The sequence below is a fragment of the Poecilia reticulata genome, chromosome 5 (genome assembly GCF_904066995.2).
Source record: "Poecilia reticulata chromosome 5, P_reticulata-male-v2, whole genome shotgun sequence".
NCBI lineage: Eukaryota > Metazoa > Chordata > Actinopteri > Cyprinodontiformes > Poeciliidae > Poecilia > Poecilia reticulata.
Genome location: NC_088834.1, coordinates 2358163 through 2374925, shown reverse-complemented (window position 1 = coordinate 2374925; position 16763 = coordinate 2358163). Strand labels below are relative to the sequence as shown.

The window sequence follows — 16763 nt, the reverse complement described above, 5'->3', positions numbered from 1 at the left end:
CTGAGGCTTTTAAAAACTCCCAGCCTGGTTCATTACTCAAAACCGCAATCGTGGGTCAGACTGCCGACCTGACTGCTGTCCAGAAGGTCATCACTCAGTAAGGGTAAGACACAGAAAGACATTTCTGAACCAATAGGCTGTTCTCAGAGTGCTGTATCAAGGCACCTCAGTTTGAAGTCTGTGTGAAGGAAAAAGTGTGGCAGAAACGAGACGAGGTGACCGGACCCTGAGGAAGATGGTGGAGAAGAGCCGATTCCAGACCGTGGGGGAAGCAGTGGACTGAGTCTGGAGTAGAAACATACAGAGCCACCGTGGACAGGCATGTGCAGGAAATGGGCTACATAATCAGCGCGCCGCCCCCTCCAGACGGGATTTTGACGCCCCTCTGGTGCTGCGCCCCTTTGCGTTGCATGCGCTGCCTACCCACTTTTTGCTCCACTGACCTCATGTCATGTTGGGTGAATCAGTGATTATCAGTCAGTCTTAATGTTTTACTTCAGCCTCTCCTTTCTGCTCTGCTTCCACCTGCTGCTGTGCACACACCTGCACCAGGCCTCCTCTCTTCAAGCTGCTCTTAAGTGATCCGTATCCTCTGTTGCAGCAGCCTTGTTTGGGGCGCTCAGTGTAGCTTTTTGGGTAATGAATGAGGCAGGTTGATAGCAAGTCTGGACTTTTTCAGAATGTTTGAAAGGCACCAGAAAAGGGAAACTCTTGAAAATAGTCTGAGCAGATCTTGCTAAGCTTGTTTGGTTTCCAGTCTTTCCTCTGCAAAGCATCCACTCAAACCTTCTGCTGATGTGAATCTTTTGGAAAATTAAAGAAGCTGGATCATTTCTGCTCCCCAATGTCACCAAACCTCCTATTAAAATGATCTGAGCCATGCAAAAGTTTTAAAAAGTTGCTTGTAGCTGGGAACAGCGTGTGATTTGTTATTTAGATGCAATGACGTCACACATTGCCCCGACTCCTTCGAGGAATCTGGATGGAAATTCAAACTCTGGTCATCCAAGCACACAAATAAAACAGAACTCGTAAACTTAATCCTGCATGAGACATTGGGATTTTTCCAAGAATTAGATGTAAAACATACTAGTTTTTATAGATATTTAAACAAGTGGAGGTGCTGCTTGTACTCAGGGTAATTAGCCTAATTTTGTTAGGGCATACTTGCCCTTATGACAGACATAATGTTCTTATGGTAAGAAATTTAATTTTACAAAGCAAAAACCACATTTCAACCAACTTGGCTGGACATGCTACTTGTATTCCTGGCAGCTCAGTTCCTCTCTGCCTTCTGCCAGCACAGACTGTTTAGCAACAGACAAACAACAGAGCTGGGAAATCAGTATGGACAGCAGGGAAAATAAAGAATGTCGACAGGAATGATTTCTGCTGCTACCAACATGATACAATTGATTTATCACTGCATACTTTTTATGTGGATGATTGGTTTTGTGTGCTCCTTTGAGGGATTCTTGCTGCTTCCCTCTTTGTTTCTTTGAGATTTTCTATTTCTGATTCCTGAGACTGTCTTTATTTTTGTGGATTATGATATTTGAGGGTTTGAGACAGTTTAGGAGTCTGCAACTTAGACAAGCAAACAAATGGTAGAAGTGTTTATGAAACTAGGTGTTATGAACAATTGATAAAGAATCATACAGCGTTGGCTTTAGAAACATCAAAGTCAAAACATGAAAAAGCAAAATGAATTCAGAGAAGGGATTTATATGACGGGGAATTCATTTTTTTACTCAAGGTAGCAACTCAGCATCACTGCAGCATCATCGGCATGGTAACCACCTAACCAATACTAACACTAACCAATCAGAATATTTGATGGATGCAACACAAGAAAAAAAGTTCTGTCCAGGCTGCAGGACCTTCCAAGCCATGGATAAAACAGGATGTTGTCATTTTGTTCTTGTTGCCTTGGAGAGAAAGGAAGCTTCTCTGTTCTTGGCTGTATTATATATAAGTTAGCTCTAAAACATTTAGGTTCCAAATACAAAGTGGACTAGTAATAATGACAAAGTATAAAAGTGAAAGCAGTAGCGCGTGGGCTAAAATTGAAAAAGGCAAATAGAAAAAGGTGAATTTAAAAACTTGAACTGTAGATTAAAGTCTTTTTAAAACAAGTTGGACCTTGATTTATAGGAACTGCTGTCTCACACACTTCTGTGGGACACTGAGATGCAGCCATCTGTGTCCAGAGAGACGAAGAGCGCAGACAGGATGCAGCCGGAGTGGGAGGCGGTGCTGATGCTTCCTGAGCAGGTCAAGATGCTCCCAGCTTCACCTGCTCAGGTTACATTTGGCTCAATGCATTGTCAGTTTTTCTTAAACTTGCACTTCATGTTTTGTATGTCAAAACTTGCTTTTTCTGCAAAAGACACATGTAACACGATGTGATTCAGTAAACTGAAAAGAGAAAATTTACTTTTTACATTCTTCACTTGCACCTGTTAGGTGCTTCTGAAGTTTCCAGTCGATGTTTCCATGTTGCTTCTCATTTCCTGCAGGAAGAAACGGCAGCTCTGTGTGAGCAGCATGTCAGCCACTGCAGCATTTAATCGCACAGCATAAAGGAATCATCTCTTCTTCCCCAACACAACATACAAATTGTGCAGCACTTAGAAAAAAAAAAACTTGCAGAGCGCATTTTTTCTTCTAAGAGTTCTTGAAGATATATGAATGTAAAAAAAAAAAGGAAAGACAGCAGGAGGAGAAAAATAGAGAATAGTCTTCCATGGCATTTTTCTTTCTCCAGAAGAGAAATGAGAAAAGAAAGAGAAACAAATCATTCTTCCTGCGGCGCAGAGTGGAGAGAGCAAGCAACAGCGAGAGGTTTTACTGTACGAAGCCACAGAGAGGAAAGAAAGAAAATCTCTCCTGGGCCTCACAGGATGTTTCCATCAGCAGATTATTAAGGTGTTTTTGTATCTTTATGTAAGAACAACAATGGTTTAATGACATGTTATGTTTTTAGAAGTCTGCAGATCAGTTGGTGCCAACAGGTGTGACGGGTCCTTCCCTTTGTAACTGCGTATAAAGTAGTGAGTCAACCTTCAGTGGTAAGCAGAGCATTTTTTACGGTTCTACTTCCAGGTCTAGCCAGATGTTTGGGATTGCTGTGCTGTATATTGTAATTGTCCTCAGACTTCTTTATGCCTGTTCAGGCAAACGGACATTTACATTTTTTAAAAAGTGGAAGTTTGAACACAAAAATCATCCATGGTGTTTGGATGCTGTGATGAAGACTTGCAGGTTTAGGATCTATGTACTCTGGATCTTGAATAAAACTTTTGTAAACTGAGTCTTTGCATGAGGCTGAGTATCTGTGAAGGCCTGTAATTTCACCATTAGTACGTCTCCATGTTTCTGCTACGTTTTGTGCTTACACTGCGTGTGTATCTTCTAGTTAATGAGGTGTGAAGGTGGATGTTGCTGACTTTGAGTCACGTTTATGAAGATGATGATAACAGTCATTCCTCTGTCCTTCAGTTAGCTATACAGTGTATTGGTGAACTGCAGTTTGCATGTTTGGACTCGAGAAGAAAAACATCCATCATAATCATGAATTTCATGAACTTCAGACGTTCTGATCGGATCTCTTGTCGTCTTTGTGCCTCAGTAGTTCTGTTGGAATCTAAAAACCTAAAAAAGTAATGCAAGCAAGCTTTGCAGTTTGAGTGATTTGTGTCTTTAAATGTATAATAGGGAGGGTGAATTGGTGAATTGCAGAAGTGAATTTAATATTTCATTATTTAAACCCTCATGATATAAAAACATTTAGTTTTCTATTGAGACAACAAATGTTTCCAGTATAACTGTTGCACACAGACATGCTGAGGCAATCTTTTCTGTTTAGTCTCTTCTTCTTGCTTCACTCTTTCCTCACAGTCTAAGTGATTTTCTCCTCTTTGTTCATTTCATTTCATACTTTCCTCTTTCTCCACACATCCTCTCCGCCTGCATGAGGTATCACAAAGAAGATCTGCTTATTTTTCAGAAGACCTTTGGAGTTTTGAAACATCAGATCAAAGGAAGCGGTCCTTTGTCTGTGTGTGTGTGTGTGTGTGTGTGTGTGTGTGTGTGTGTGTGTGTGTGTGTGTGTGTGTGTGTGTGTGTGTGTGTATGAGAGAGAGAGAGATTATTCTGATATGAGTGTATTCCTGGGCTAGACAGGAGATCAGTTTTATTCTCACACTGGGCAGCTCTTCAGTAAAAGGACTTTCATATCCAGACTCTAATGCTCCTGCTGCATTCAGGGATCAATGGCCAGAGAAAGAAAATCTAACTGAATGATAGAAGAAACGTTTGTTGACTTGTGGAGAAACGTTGCCTTTTTGGTTGGGTAGAGCAAAAAAATCCTTTTACCGAAGTCGACTCCTAAATGAGGAGGATTAATAAATAAAGAAAACTGTTTGCTTCTCATCTGTTTCCTCACGCTCTCACTGAAAATCAGGGAAAAACATTTTGGAGGAATAAATCTGATTTGGTTGTTTGCTCTCAGACTTTAGGTTTTGTAAGTTCACAGTTTATAATATTTCTTGTTAATTGTTTTAAACGTCAAATTAAAAGTTAGCCAGGGACTATAAGGGGAAATTGAACTTTGAGAATAAATCTACTGACCTCTGTCGTTTTAAGTCAGTAAAAATGTGTTTGTGTTTGCAAAATGCCACGATAATCAGAGTGAGAATGTCAGAGATGTATTCATTAATGTCTTCAAAATGAGATATTAATAAATATGAATGTCTTATTAACATAAGATTATTGCAGTCATGTTATAATTACTGTCATTCTGGATGACAGGAGTGATCCAGAATGATTACTGTGTCTTTAAACGAGGACAGAAAACCCAGATGATGATGTTTCTGGAAACCTCTGATAGGTCGCCTGACTCATTTCCACATGCTTGAAGGCATCGCATTCATCTGTTCAAACTATTTTTAGACATGATGGGAATGTCCAGCCATCATATCACTCAGGGAGGAGACGGGTTCTGTCTCCTAGAAATGAACCAGTTCTGCTCCAAAGTGTGCAGAACAAAAGGCAAAGACCTGTTGAAGATGTTGACTGAAGCTGGTAAGACGGAGTCATCATCCACTGACATGGGCTGAAAGGCCACTCAGAGAGCAGGAAGCCATTATTCCAAAAGAAACATTAAAAAGCCAGAATGCAGTTTGCAAAGGCACACAGGGTCTGGAGACATGTCCCCTGGTCTGGTGGAACTAAACTGGAACCATTTGGACGTCATGTCCAGCAACTTCAGGCTCCGACTGATTTGGCCGTTTTGGCAGCTCAGTGAGTCGCTGTGAGGTTTGAATTTCTATCCCTGGTTGGTCGTGTGTTACAGCTGACATGTTGCAGGGGTCACCAACTCCAGTCCTCGAGGGCCACCGTCCTGCAACTTTTAGATGTGTCTCTGCTCAAACACACCTGGATCAAATAAACTGCTCATTTATTGCAGAGAGGAATGAATGCTGGTGAGGAAATCCAGACATTTTGGAGCAGAGGTGAATCTGAAAGTTGCAGGATGGTAGCCCTTGAGGACTGGAGTTGGTGACCCCTGTTTTAGGATAATTTATGGAAAAACTATACGCAATTAAATGAAAATCCAGTTTAAAGTTGCAGTATGTAACTTTCATAATGAATTTGTTCCCCAACATATTTATTAGCCATCATCGTTATGACAATATATTATATAAGACAGTTAATCTGTGAAAAAAGTCGAGTTTGACTTGTTGATAAGCCTCATTACCAACCCAAAGGGAAGAACTTGAAACTACCAATCAGGAAACATTTAGACTCTGAGCTTCCGACACAAACTTCTCCACAGCTGCAGCCAATGATCTCTTCAATAAGTAACACTGACCGGGCGCAAAGGCCCCGGCAGAGTCCGGCTCTGAGAATCGGGTTGATTTAATGGGGCTGTACCGCCCTCTAGTGGTCAGTCATCAACTTTCACTCTAAACCTGAGAGCAAATTGTTTCAGCTACGATCAGGAGCGTTCATGGTTAATAATTTAACTGTCATCAAAATAAAGTAAAATGAACATGTGAAATAATATTTGTTGATTTGTTTCCCTTTATCTGACACAAACACATTTAAGATCCATTCAGTACATATATAGAAATCAACTATCGTCATTTATTTTACTGTAGACATGTTCCAAAGTACAAATAGTTTTTAATATGCAATTTGCTCACAAAAAGCAAAGTAAATGATGTAGTTATTTTTTCTTTATTTTAATGTAGGTGACCTTTTAACAAAACTTTATGGCTCCTTTTAAACTCCTCCTGTTTCAAAGCAAGAAAAAAAAAAGTTAAAATTAAATCATTTGACAAACATTTGTTGCTGATGAACATTCTGAGTTGACAAAACTACATTTTCTCTTTGTTTTGAGCTCTTCTGAGCAAAAACATTAAAATACAATCATGTACAGATGACTCATCTGTAGTTTCCTGATATGTTTTTCAAACAAAGAAAGTGAGTTTCTGTATCTGCCACAGGAACGTTACATTCAATATCTCACTAAAAATGATTCACAATAATTGCTGTGTTTCTGAGTTGATGGTCAAACTCAACATGTGAAATGTTTAAACCCCATTTGGCTGTTTTATAGCAGATTTGACGGCTGCTTTCCTGCCTTATGAACTTAAAGTTCCTTAACAAGAGAAGGTGAAAAATTATTTTAAAATGAAAGTAAACAAAAAAAAACGTACATTTCATGCCACCCTAGAAGCACAGATGTCTTGCATCCATATGAACAGAATGTAGGAAATATTACATGGCAACAATTGTTTATTTTAAGCAAAATAAAACAGTCCACAGGACACACAACCATGCACACACACTCACACCTAGGGGCAATTTGGAGAGGCCAATTAACCTGACAGTCATGTTTTTGGACTGTGGGAGGAAACCGGAGTACCTGGAGAAAACCCACCATGCACAGGGAGAACATGGAGACTCCATGCAGAAAGACCCCAGGCCGGGAATCGAACCCAGAACCTTCTTGCTGCAAGGCAACAGCTCTACCAACTGCGCCACTGTGCAGCTTCATGATAGTTTTATGTCTTTGCATATCAAGAGAGCAAAGTCTCTTTTGTTTATCGTTGTTTTAGCTTTTTCTTTATTAGTTCCTGTAAAATACTTTGGTAAACTTTTTTCTACTGATGATACCAGCTAATAAAATGATTTCTGACACATGATAAGTTATGATTAATCTGAACTCAGGACCTTTAGTTCCTAAACATCATTCATCAATCAAAGTAATAGTTCTGGATGAAGATGGCACTGAGGCCTCTGTAGACGGGGGAGAAGTTATAAATCAGAGCTCTGTCTTCTTCAGCAGCGTTGGAGAAACGGTGCTGGCTCTTCAAGGCTGAAGAAAGACGCACAGGGAAGAAAATAAAAATAAAAACCTACACATGTTTGAACAAGGTTGCAGGTTTTATGTGTTACTACCTTCAGAGACGAAGAAGCTTCCAGTGTAGAAGCTGATTCTGACAGCAGAGACGGTGTGAACCATGCCTGGCTTATCTATCCACTCAAACGGACTCTTTTCAGGATGCCACTGCACAGCGTAGAACGGGTAGCGGTAAGCTAACCAAACCAGAAACACTGTTAGCACACGCTATGGGCATTGCTGCTTCATTTAATCTGATTAATACGGTCAAAGTAAATATGCTGACACTACAACCGAGTATTAGGGCTACGCCAAGAAAATAAAAAAATAAAAATAAAATGACGACAATACAGTCACAGCATTATGAGAAAACAGCCCTACCAGAAAAAAGTCATAGTATTATGACTACACAATATTACATAATATTATTCTCGTTTGGCTTTTCTTATTGTGTAGCATTATGAGAAAAAGTCTCTTAATACTATGATTTTACTCTCATATGAGCATATTATTGTAATAAATGTAATATAATATGTATTACAACAATACATATATTCTCGTATATATGTATACAAAAATATATAAATATAAAATTACAACAATAATTACAATTATAGTTGTAATTTAATTTTTGCATTTGTTATTTTCTCTGACTCTGGCCCTAATATTCAGGAAAACTTTCTGCACAAGTTGTGCACGTTATTGTGGGATGTTGGTGCCATCTAGTGGACACCAAGTGGTTTTTGAATGGTGAACATATTCTTTGAATTCAGTCCCATTGTTAAAACACATTGGAGTAACGTAAAGAAAAGTTATCAAGTTGGATGTGACTCATAAAAGCAGCTTAAACACATAAAGACTCTACCTTCCATGGTGGAGATGAATTCTTTCTCTCCGTCGCTGTTGGTGGACAACACTCTGTAGAACCTCTTCAGTTTGGCGTTTCGGGTGTAGTTCTGTATATTCAGGCACAAATTTAACAATGACTTAGTTGTGTTGGTTGTTCTATGTGACAAGTGGACAGAAAAAACCTAAGAGTGTCAGGAGAACCACGCTGAACACCTCACAATGAGAAACGCGTGTCTCAAGTAGCAAAATGCATGTAGTTTGTTCATAAATATTTACCACACTTTGTGCATTTTGAGGTTATTATCATTGTAAGAAAGTTGCCTCAATAGCAGCAGAAGAATTAAAGACATCTCCAATTTATGGTGGAATTAAGAGACTGAAAACGTCATGAAATGTCATCTGAATAAAACATTGGTGTTGGGAGACAAACCAGACAGCATGAGGTCAAACCCTACCAGGCCGTTAAAACTCATCAATCAATCAATCAAATTTTAATTGTATAGCACATTTCAGCAGCAAGGCATTTCAAAGTGATTTACATAATTAAAATAAAAACAGCATGTGACATTGAATAAACAGTGAGAGAGAAAGAGATTAAAAAAAAGATAAAAACATTAAAACCCCTTTAGGACTTCAGTTAAACGTCGTTTAACTGGGACTCTAACCCTCAGGGACTTTAGTCAAAAACACCGTTTGACAAGGACTCCAACCTCTAGGCTTTTAGTTGAAACTCTGTCAACTGGGACTCTAAACCCCGTAGAAATTTAGTTAAACGTCGTTTAACTGGGACGTTTTCCGGGGGGCTTTACATCATTAAAACGTAGAAAAGAAATAAAAAGAAATTCAAAACATTAAAGACATAAAAACATGGAAGACATCAAAACCCGCACTCTAACCCTAATTTAGCCATAAGCAACTCTAAACAGGTGGGTTTTAAGTTGAGATTTAAAAGCACCCAGTGTTTCAGCTGTTTTACAGTTTTCTGGAAGTTTGTTCCAGATCTGTGGTGCATAGAAGCTGAATGCTGCTTCTCCTCGTTTGGTTCTGGTTCTGGGGATGCAGAGCAGAACCAGAACCAGAAGATCTGAGGGCTCTAGACGGTTGGTGCAGCAATAACAGATCTTTAAGGTATTGTGGTGCTAAACCGTTCAGTGATTTATAAACTAACATCAGTATTTTAAAATCTAGTCTCTGAGCTACAGGGAGCCAGTGTAGGGACGAGGTGAATCATGTCAGTCAGATTCACCTCGATGGAAGCCATGTGTGGTGAAACAGTTTAGAGATGATTCAGTGGATTAAACAGTCGACTGTTTTTGCAAACATAACTAAAGATGTCCAGCTGTCACCTGAGGAGAAACATCCAAACAAAGCAGCAAATACCTGAATGGAAAGACTCCAGCTGTGGAAGTTGGAGGTGATGTTTTCATGAGCCAGAGACTGAAGCACATCCCTGGGAAAACTCCTGAACAAGCGACTGGACTGGGCCGCTGCAGGACAGACAGAGGAAACGTTCTTTAATCTGCATGAATGAAGGTGAAATGAAAACATGTTTCAGTGGAACAAAGCCAGCATAGAGCTAAAGATGCTGCCTGTCTGTCTGCAGGAGGACGACGTCCGGATGGGATTCTGGTCTGAGGACATTTTGAATTAAACCAACATATTTAGAAAATCTAAAATATTAATAACTTTTCCACATTTTATCAAGTTACAACCACAAACATCCGCATATTTAAACACGATTTAAATGACAGACTATTACAAAGTAGCTCATAATTGTAGTGGAGGTTTTTCTTTGAAGAAAATCTGAAAAGCAGGTAATTAAAGCAATAATCTTCGGGCAGTGGCTCTTAATTCCTCTCCTGTATGTTTTAAGGGTTTCACTCTTGCCACACACCAGAGTGTAACTGAATGGGTGATTAAGAGGCTCCTGCAGCTCTTGATGGCAGCTGAGCAGGAAATGCAATCAGCTGAATCAGGTTTGCTGAGCAGAGACGTAAAGGACAGGAGACGTCAGGACCAGGACTGAGGACAGCAGCATACATACAGAGCAGCGGCCTTCACACACGGCACTGTGCAGATTAATGTCCTTATCCCAGCACACACACACACACACACACACACACACACCCCCCCACACACACACACACACACACACACACACACACACACACACGCATGCACATTTTGTATAACAGGTAGGTACGAAAAACTTATGTTATAGATGGAAATAGGATGTCAAGGATTTTTCCCAAATATGCTTCATTTTTTTATATCTGTATGTTTATTCTTTAGAAACATCAACACACGACCAAATAAAACAGTGACTGCAGCTCAATGGTAACCACTGAATTTCATTGGTCATCAAATAATGAATATGTTTGTCAAACTTAAACTTTACAAACATTCTGGAAATTCAAATCCAATCTGTTGAAATTAAATGAAAATGAATAGCTGTTTGAAATAAAATATAACATGGACAAAGTGTGTTTTCTGACTGTGAAGCAGTTCTATCAAGTTTTATTTGAACAAACATATATAAACATATTTATTGGATCTTTTGTCTGAAGTCACTTTAATTAGCAGTTTAAGTGACTGCCAATTCTCACCTGCAGGTGGCAGTAGTTCTTACCTTAAGTTGACGTTTGTGATCAATATGACGAGTAACAAAAACTGAGTGATTTAAGTTCTTCAAAGAATAAAATGTTTGCATGAAGATTTTGAAAGGGGTTAAAAAAATAATGCAAAATACCTTTTAAATACTTCTAAAGTAGAACCACAGAATCAGTCATTTTGACTGCAAAGTATCACAAAAACAATCAGGAAATCCTGCAGGGACTGAAATAGAGACAATAATTATACCAGGTGTGAGGATGAGTGGCAGAGCGACGGCCTTGGTTTGGGTGAGAGTGAGCAGGTTCTTTCTGGCGGTGAGGACGGAGAGCTGCTGGAAGCCCTGGCACGTCCCCCAGATGGGGAAGTAATCCCCTGCATCATTGGCCTAAAGAAGGTCAGAAAGTTACTATAAATGTTACTAGATAACATTTATAGATGATGTATAAAGATTATTCTTCTGATTCTATCCTGCAGCTACGCAGGGATCACATTTCAGAGAATATCCTGACTGGAGCTCAGCAGTCAGACTTCATACCTTCAAAGCCAAGTTGTAAAAGATCCTGGCAGCTCGACTGAACTGGGATGTCTGAATGTCTACGTCTCCCCCTGGCAGCAGCAACCTGAGGGGACAGAAATAAGATAAATGTAGACAAAAAACTGAGATTTCACAGAAAAAAGTAAGTTATTGAAATCCATAGTGTAATGGTGAATGATTATGTCTTTCAGTGCATTTAGTCTGCATGGTTTGACATTACGATGTGCATTAATCACTCCGTTTTCTCAATATTTCATTCTAACTGAACTGGAAGATTTTAGACTTTTATGCTACCTCTAGTGAGCAGGCTGCACAGTGGCACAATTGGTAGAGCTGTTGCCTTGCAGCAAGAAGGTTCTGGGTTCGATTCCCAGCCCCGGTTCTTTGCATGTTCTCCCTGTGCATGGTGGGTTTTCTCCAGGTACTCCGGTTTCCTCCCACAGTCCAAAAACATGACTGTCAGGTAAATTGCCCCTAGATGTGTGTGTGTGTGTGCATGGTTGTGTGTCCTGTGTGTCTCTGTGTTGCCCTGCAACAGACTGGCGACCTGTCCAGGTGACCCCGCCTCTCGCCCGAAACGTTAGCTGTAGATGGGCACCAGCAACCCTCCCGACCCCACAGAGGGACAAGGGTGCAAGAAAATGGATGGATGCTACCTCTAGTGGTAGTACTGGGAACTGCAAGAATTCAACAGTTAAGTCTGCACACTCTTTAAATATAATGAGTCTTATTTAGAGCCAGAACACATTCTCCTAACTACACAGTGTGAAGAAAGGTCTTTGTTAACTGTGTTGAAAGTGTAGAGTCAGTAAACCTGCTGTCACTCCACTGACTCTTCAGTGATTCTCACTCATCTGCAGCTGAGCTGCAGCATGGAGGAAGAGAGGAAGATGTTTCAGCTGGTTTTATGCACATTTATGAGCCCAACTCCACCTTCTTTTTCATATGAAATAGTTCTCATTTCACGATCAAACAATCTGAAAAAACGAAACATTTCCTATAAGAGTAAGGGCACATAGAAGAATACTCACCCATTTATTGAGTTGAATATCTTGATATATTCTTCTTCTGTGCGATTGATCCTGCACAACAAGAAATACATATACGGACATATAAAATCACTAAAAAGTTTGTTTTTTATTTATTTTGTACTATGAGCAAAAAACAAACTAATCACACAGAAATACTAAAAACTGGTAAAAGTATTTGTGAGTCTTTGCAATATTCTCCAATTTATACAGACATCAAAATCCACCAGAGGAACCAGGACTGAAGATTCTGCTGGCCAGCCATGAAGAGTGAAAACTTAATGCTCTTCAGTTTATTATTCAGCTTGTGAATAACAATTTTTAAACTTTTAAAGCTACATCTTGAGCACTATGTTCTTTGACAAATGACCCAGAGTAATATCTTGTTATGTTCGATGTGAGTCACAGCAGCTGCCCTCCTGCTGTGACTCACAGAGTGAAGGAGTCACAGCCCTGCGTCAGAAAACCGCTGCGCTCAAACTTTAAAAAGAAACCATTCACTGCTTCTACATGTCGTCTGATTCATCTTCAAACGGTTGACAACAGCATTTCTTCAAAACAGTGCATGCTCTTAAGGTTGCCATGGTAACCATGACTGGTGGTAAGTCAACCGGTATGTACAGGTGAGTGCAGTTTTTTTAACAGAGCAAGATGGAGTCAGTGCACATAATAAAGTGGTTGATGAAGACTTGACAGCAACCAGAAAAACGTAATAAAACTAAAATACAGAGGGATGTGACGCTGCACCTGATTGGTGCGACCCTGGCTCCAGCACTCTCCAGGAATTTGACGTAGGAGGCAGCAATGTAAGAAGACCCTCGAGCAAACTGGTCATCAGACAGATTTTCCTGCGCTAACACACCTAAAGCCAGAAGATGACAGAGAATGAATGAAATTTCACAAGTCAGAAAAGTTTTTATATCTATTACATCATGACTGCATTAGAGAAACACAACTGTGTGAGGTGAGTTACTGGAACACAAAGGTGTTTAAACATCTCTGAACATTGTGCCTTTATAAATCTACAAAGTTTGCTGTTCAACTAAAACCCAAACTATAAGGAGCAGCTGACTTAAAACATCTGTAAAAACTTATTTTTTCCCTTTTTATACTTCATATTCAGTGAGTTTCTGAAAACGAGGGTCTTTAATGAAACTTTGGTCTAATCTAGTTTATCTTCATTTCAGTGCTATTTCAACACTTCAATTTTGTTCAGGCTTTTTGTGAAAGTGCCTCTTTTTTCACTCATTATATATTTAAAACTAAGCTCTAAGAACAAAACTCTCATCCACAGCTCTATGTATTTTATTTATCTGTTGAGCGTATGATTTGGAGGGCGGTGTTACGCAGCACACCAACCAAAAAGCATGCGGCGTCCTAAAACCTTCAGCTGTTCAACGTGACGTAATGAGACTCGTCAGCAGCTACAGATTGGTACCAAACTGAATACTCGGCAAACAGCGACTGGTCAGCCATGAGACTCACGTCCAGTGATGGATATTTATTGGATCTTTTGTCTTTTTTCCCCCTCTCTTCCCTCTCCCCTGTCATACACTGACATGTTCAGCTGCAGAAGTGAAAAAGGACAAACTGATTAAAACATTGTTTAATAAAACTACTTTGAAGGAGGACAAGCAAGTCTGAGTCATCTTCTTGTTTTCCTTTCAGCTTTTCCCTTTTGGCGTCTCCACAGTGAGTCCTCTGTCTCCATCTAACCGTATCGCTCACAGCTTCACACCAGCTGCCTTCATGTCTCTTTCACTCCATCCATAAATCTCCTCTTTGGTTTTCCTCTGAGTCTCTGACCTGGCAGTTCCTTCCTCAAAATCCTTTTACCAGTGGACTCAGCTAACATGTCCAACCCATCTCGGTCTGGCTTCTCTGACTTTTATCTCCAACACATGAGCTGTTCCTCTGATGCATCCATACTGGATCTCATCCCTGCTTGTCACTCCCAAAGAAAACCTCAACATCTTCCTCTGTGCTGCCTCCAGCTCTGCCTGCTGTCTCCTCATCACTACCACTAAACCAAACAGCATCACTGCTCTCAACAATGTCTTGTACACCTTTTCCTTTGACTCTTGTTGATATGCTTTGGTCACACCTGACACTTTTCTCTTCTACAGCACACCTTACCACAGTCTTACGGCACTTCTGTGCTACTTCAGACATACGGCATGAAACCAAACTGCTGTTCACTTCTGACCTCAGTCAACAAGTCTAGTCATTCTAGCAGACATGAAAAGACACATGAAGCAGTCCTCAGCATGACTTGCATAAATATGACACTTCTACAGTTTGTCTTTCTCTGAGTCACGTCCTCACACCTCTAACCACAATGACTGGATGTTTTACTCAACTCTGCAAAGTCTCCCTGCACCCCTCTGACCAAAGATGTCTTCCTTAACCCTGAAGCTTTGTGATGAAATCTAAAATTAGTCATATATTTAATTAAACCTGACTAAGAAAAACAGACAAGCTCCAAAGGTTGTTAGTTTATAAGAGCTTCTGCAAAAGAGAAACTTTCTAAAGTTTCAGTTTCAATATCTAAATTACATTTTAAGATTTTGTCTAAAATGTTACTCTTTGAATGTGTTTGTCGCTAATCAAACTTGAGTTAGTTCATTCAGGAAGTACTGCTGATAAAATGCAGAATTATGTTGTTTTTTTTAAAGCTCTACAGTTCTCCAGCCACACACCCGGCTTGCACAGTCTCCATTGCTCCCCCACACTCAGACACCTTTCTCTCGAACATTCCCGACATATTACATAAGAGCCACGATAATCCGATGAGCACCCTGCAGGCGCTTTTTGAGGACAATAAATGACGCTCATGTTTTACCGATGATGGGTCGGTCGTTGTGCTGCTGGCTCCTGGCCGCGGCGCAGAGAAGCGGCCCGCACAGCAGGAAGGCGGTCAGCACCGAGAACCCCGCTGCAGCTGGCCCACGCATGGTTCCAGAGTCTGCAAAAAAAAAAAAAATAAGAAAAATAAAAGCCCGATATGAAGGAAGGACGCTGAGCTCACAGACTGACGGAGGCAGGAATAATTACGGTATTTAGAAATACCTGAGTCCGGATGAAATGCAAAGATGCTTCGTCCTGGTGATGATGCTGACTGACCGAGAGCTGAGTCTGACTGCTGCCGCTGTCTGTCAGCGTCACCGCATCACGTGAGAACAGCGTCTGTCTGCACAGGTAGACTCAACAGGCGTGTCCGAAACGGTGGGCATGAAGAACAGAGGATGTGTTCATACAGAAACACACGTCAGCCTATCAGCAGAGGACAGGAGACCGCAGTTAGAAACAACCGCCTTCCTCTGAGGCAACTTCCTCTGAAAGAAGAAAGGTAAAAGTCATCTTGAGCATTGCTGTAGTAGTTTGTGTGAAACTGGATCTTACGCATTAAATAATGATCAAACATTTCGCTTTGATCATTACACACATCTTGTACACCGCTGTGAGAAAGTGTTGCTCCACTTTCTCCTGTTTTTACTATTTTCTGTCACTCCAAGACATCATCAAACCTATGTATCAAAAAAATGTGGGAAAACGTTTTTTTTTCTTTTCATTTGCTAAATTTTGAACAGAATCTACATAACCTCTTTTTGGTTCAGTTTTATAACCTACATCCAGACCTGATGATTGCCATAATCAATAAACCCCTCAAACAGAACCCGTCTAGAGTGAATCATCTCAAACAGCAGTTCATCATCTGCTTGGATTTGAAATAAATCCAACAATAAATAAGAAACAATGGAAGTGAAAGAGAAACCGCAGAACAACGAGGAACAATCTGGGGAGTCGGTGCCTGGTCACATCACCCCTTTGGAAGATAGAGAGTTATATGGTCACCCTTATGACAAAATTTAATCTATGGAGTGATTTATGACCCTAATTATTAATTGCTCCCCAGCCTCCCCACCTGTTCATCTAACAATACATAAGTGCATACATAAGCATTCCTTTCACACCTGTTAATAACTAAAAACAAACATTTCCATCTTTGGTAAACTTTTCCCCACCACCTCTATGAATTAGCCAATAGAAACAGAGACAGGTATCAGCAGTAAAACATTTCTCTCTGGTAGGTACAATTTGAACCCAGAACATCTGTTTGTGAATGATTTAAAGTTCAACACATTCACAGAGGTGAGGCTCGATGGCCCTGGTGCTCAGTGTGGAGACGCTTAGGGAATTAAAGTACAACACGTTTTAAGTAGCATTTGTGATTTCCTTCATCCAATCAACAACAACAACAAAAAACCCCTGAATCCATAAGAACTAAACTTTAAATGTTCCTCATTTGTACATGTACTTCTTAAGA

General features: G+C 40.2%; 1 protein-coding gene across 1 annotated transcript; it reads right to left on the bottom strand.

Moving 5' to 3' along the window:
• Positions 1 to 6130: 6130 nt before the first annotated feature.
• On the bottom strand, positions 6131 to 15726 carry LOC103464304 (gamma-glutamyl hydrolase). The gene is made up of 10 exons (XM_008408302.3): positions 15506 to 15726; positions 15279 to 15401; positions 13184 to 13298; positions 12440 to 12490; positions 11409 to 11493; positions 11120 to 11258; positions 9641 to 9747; positions 8277 to 8367; positions 7471 to 7608; positions 6131 to 7387 (listed from the first exon to the last, which is right to left on the bottom strand). Exons 2-10 carry the CDS (start codon positions 15388 to 15390, stop codon positions 7266 to 7268), a joined length of 960 nt encoding a protein of 319 aa, XP_008406524.1. The 5' UTR covers positions 15391 to 15401; positions 15506 to 15726; the 3' UTR covers positions 6131 to 7265.
• Between the last annotated feature and the right edge of the window lie 1037 nt (positions 15727 to 16763).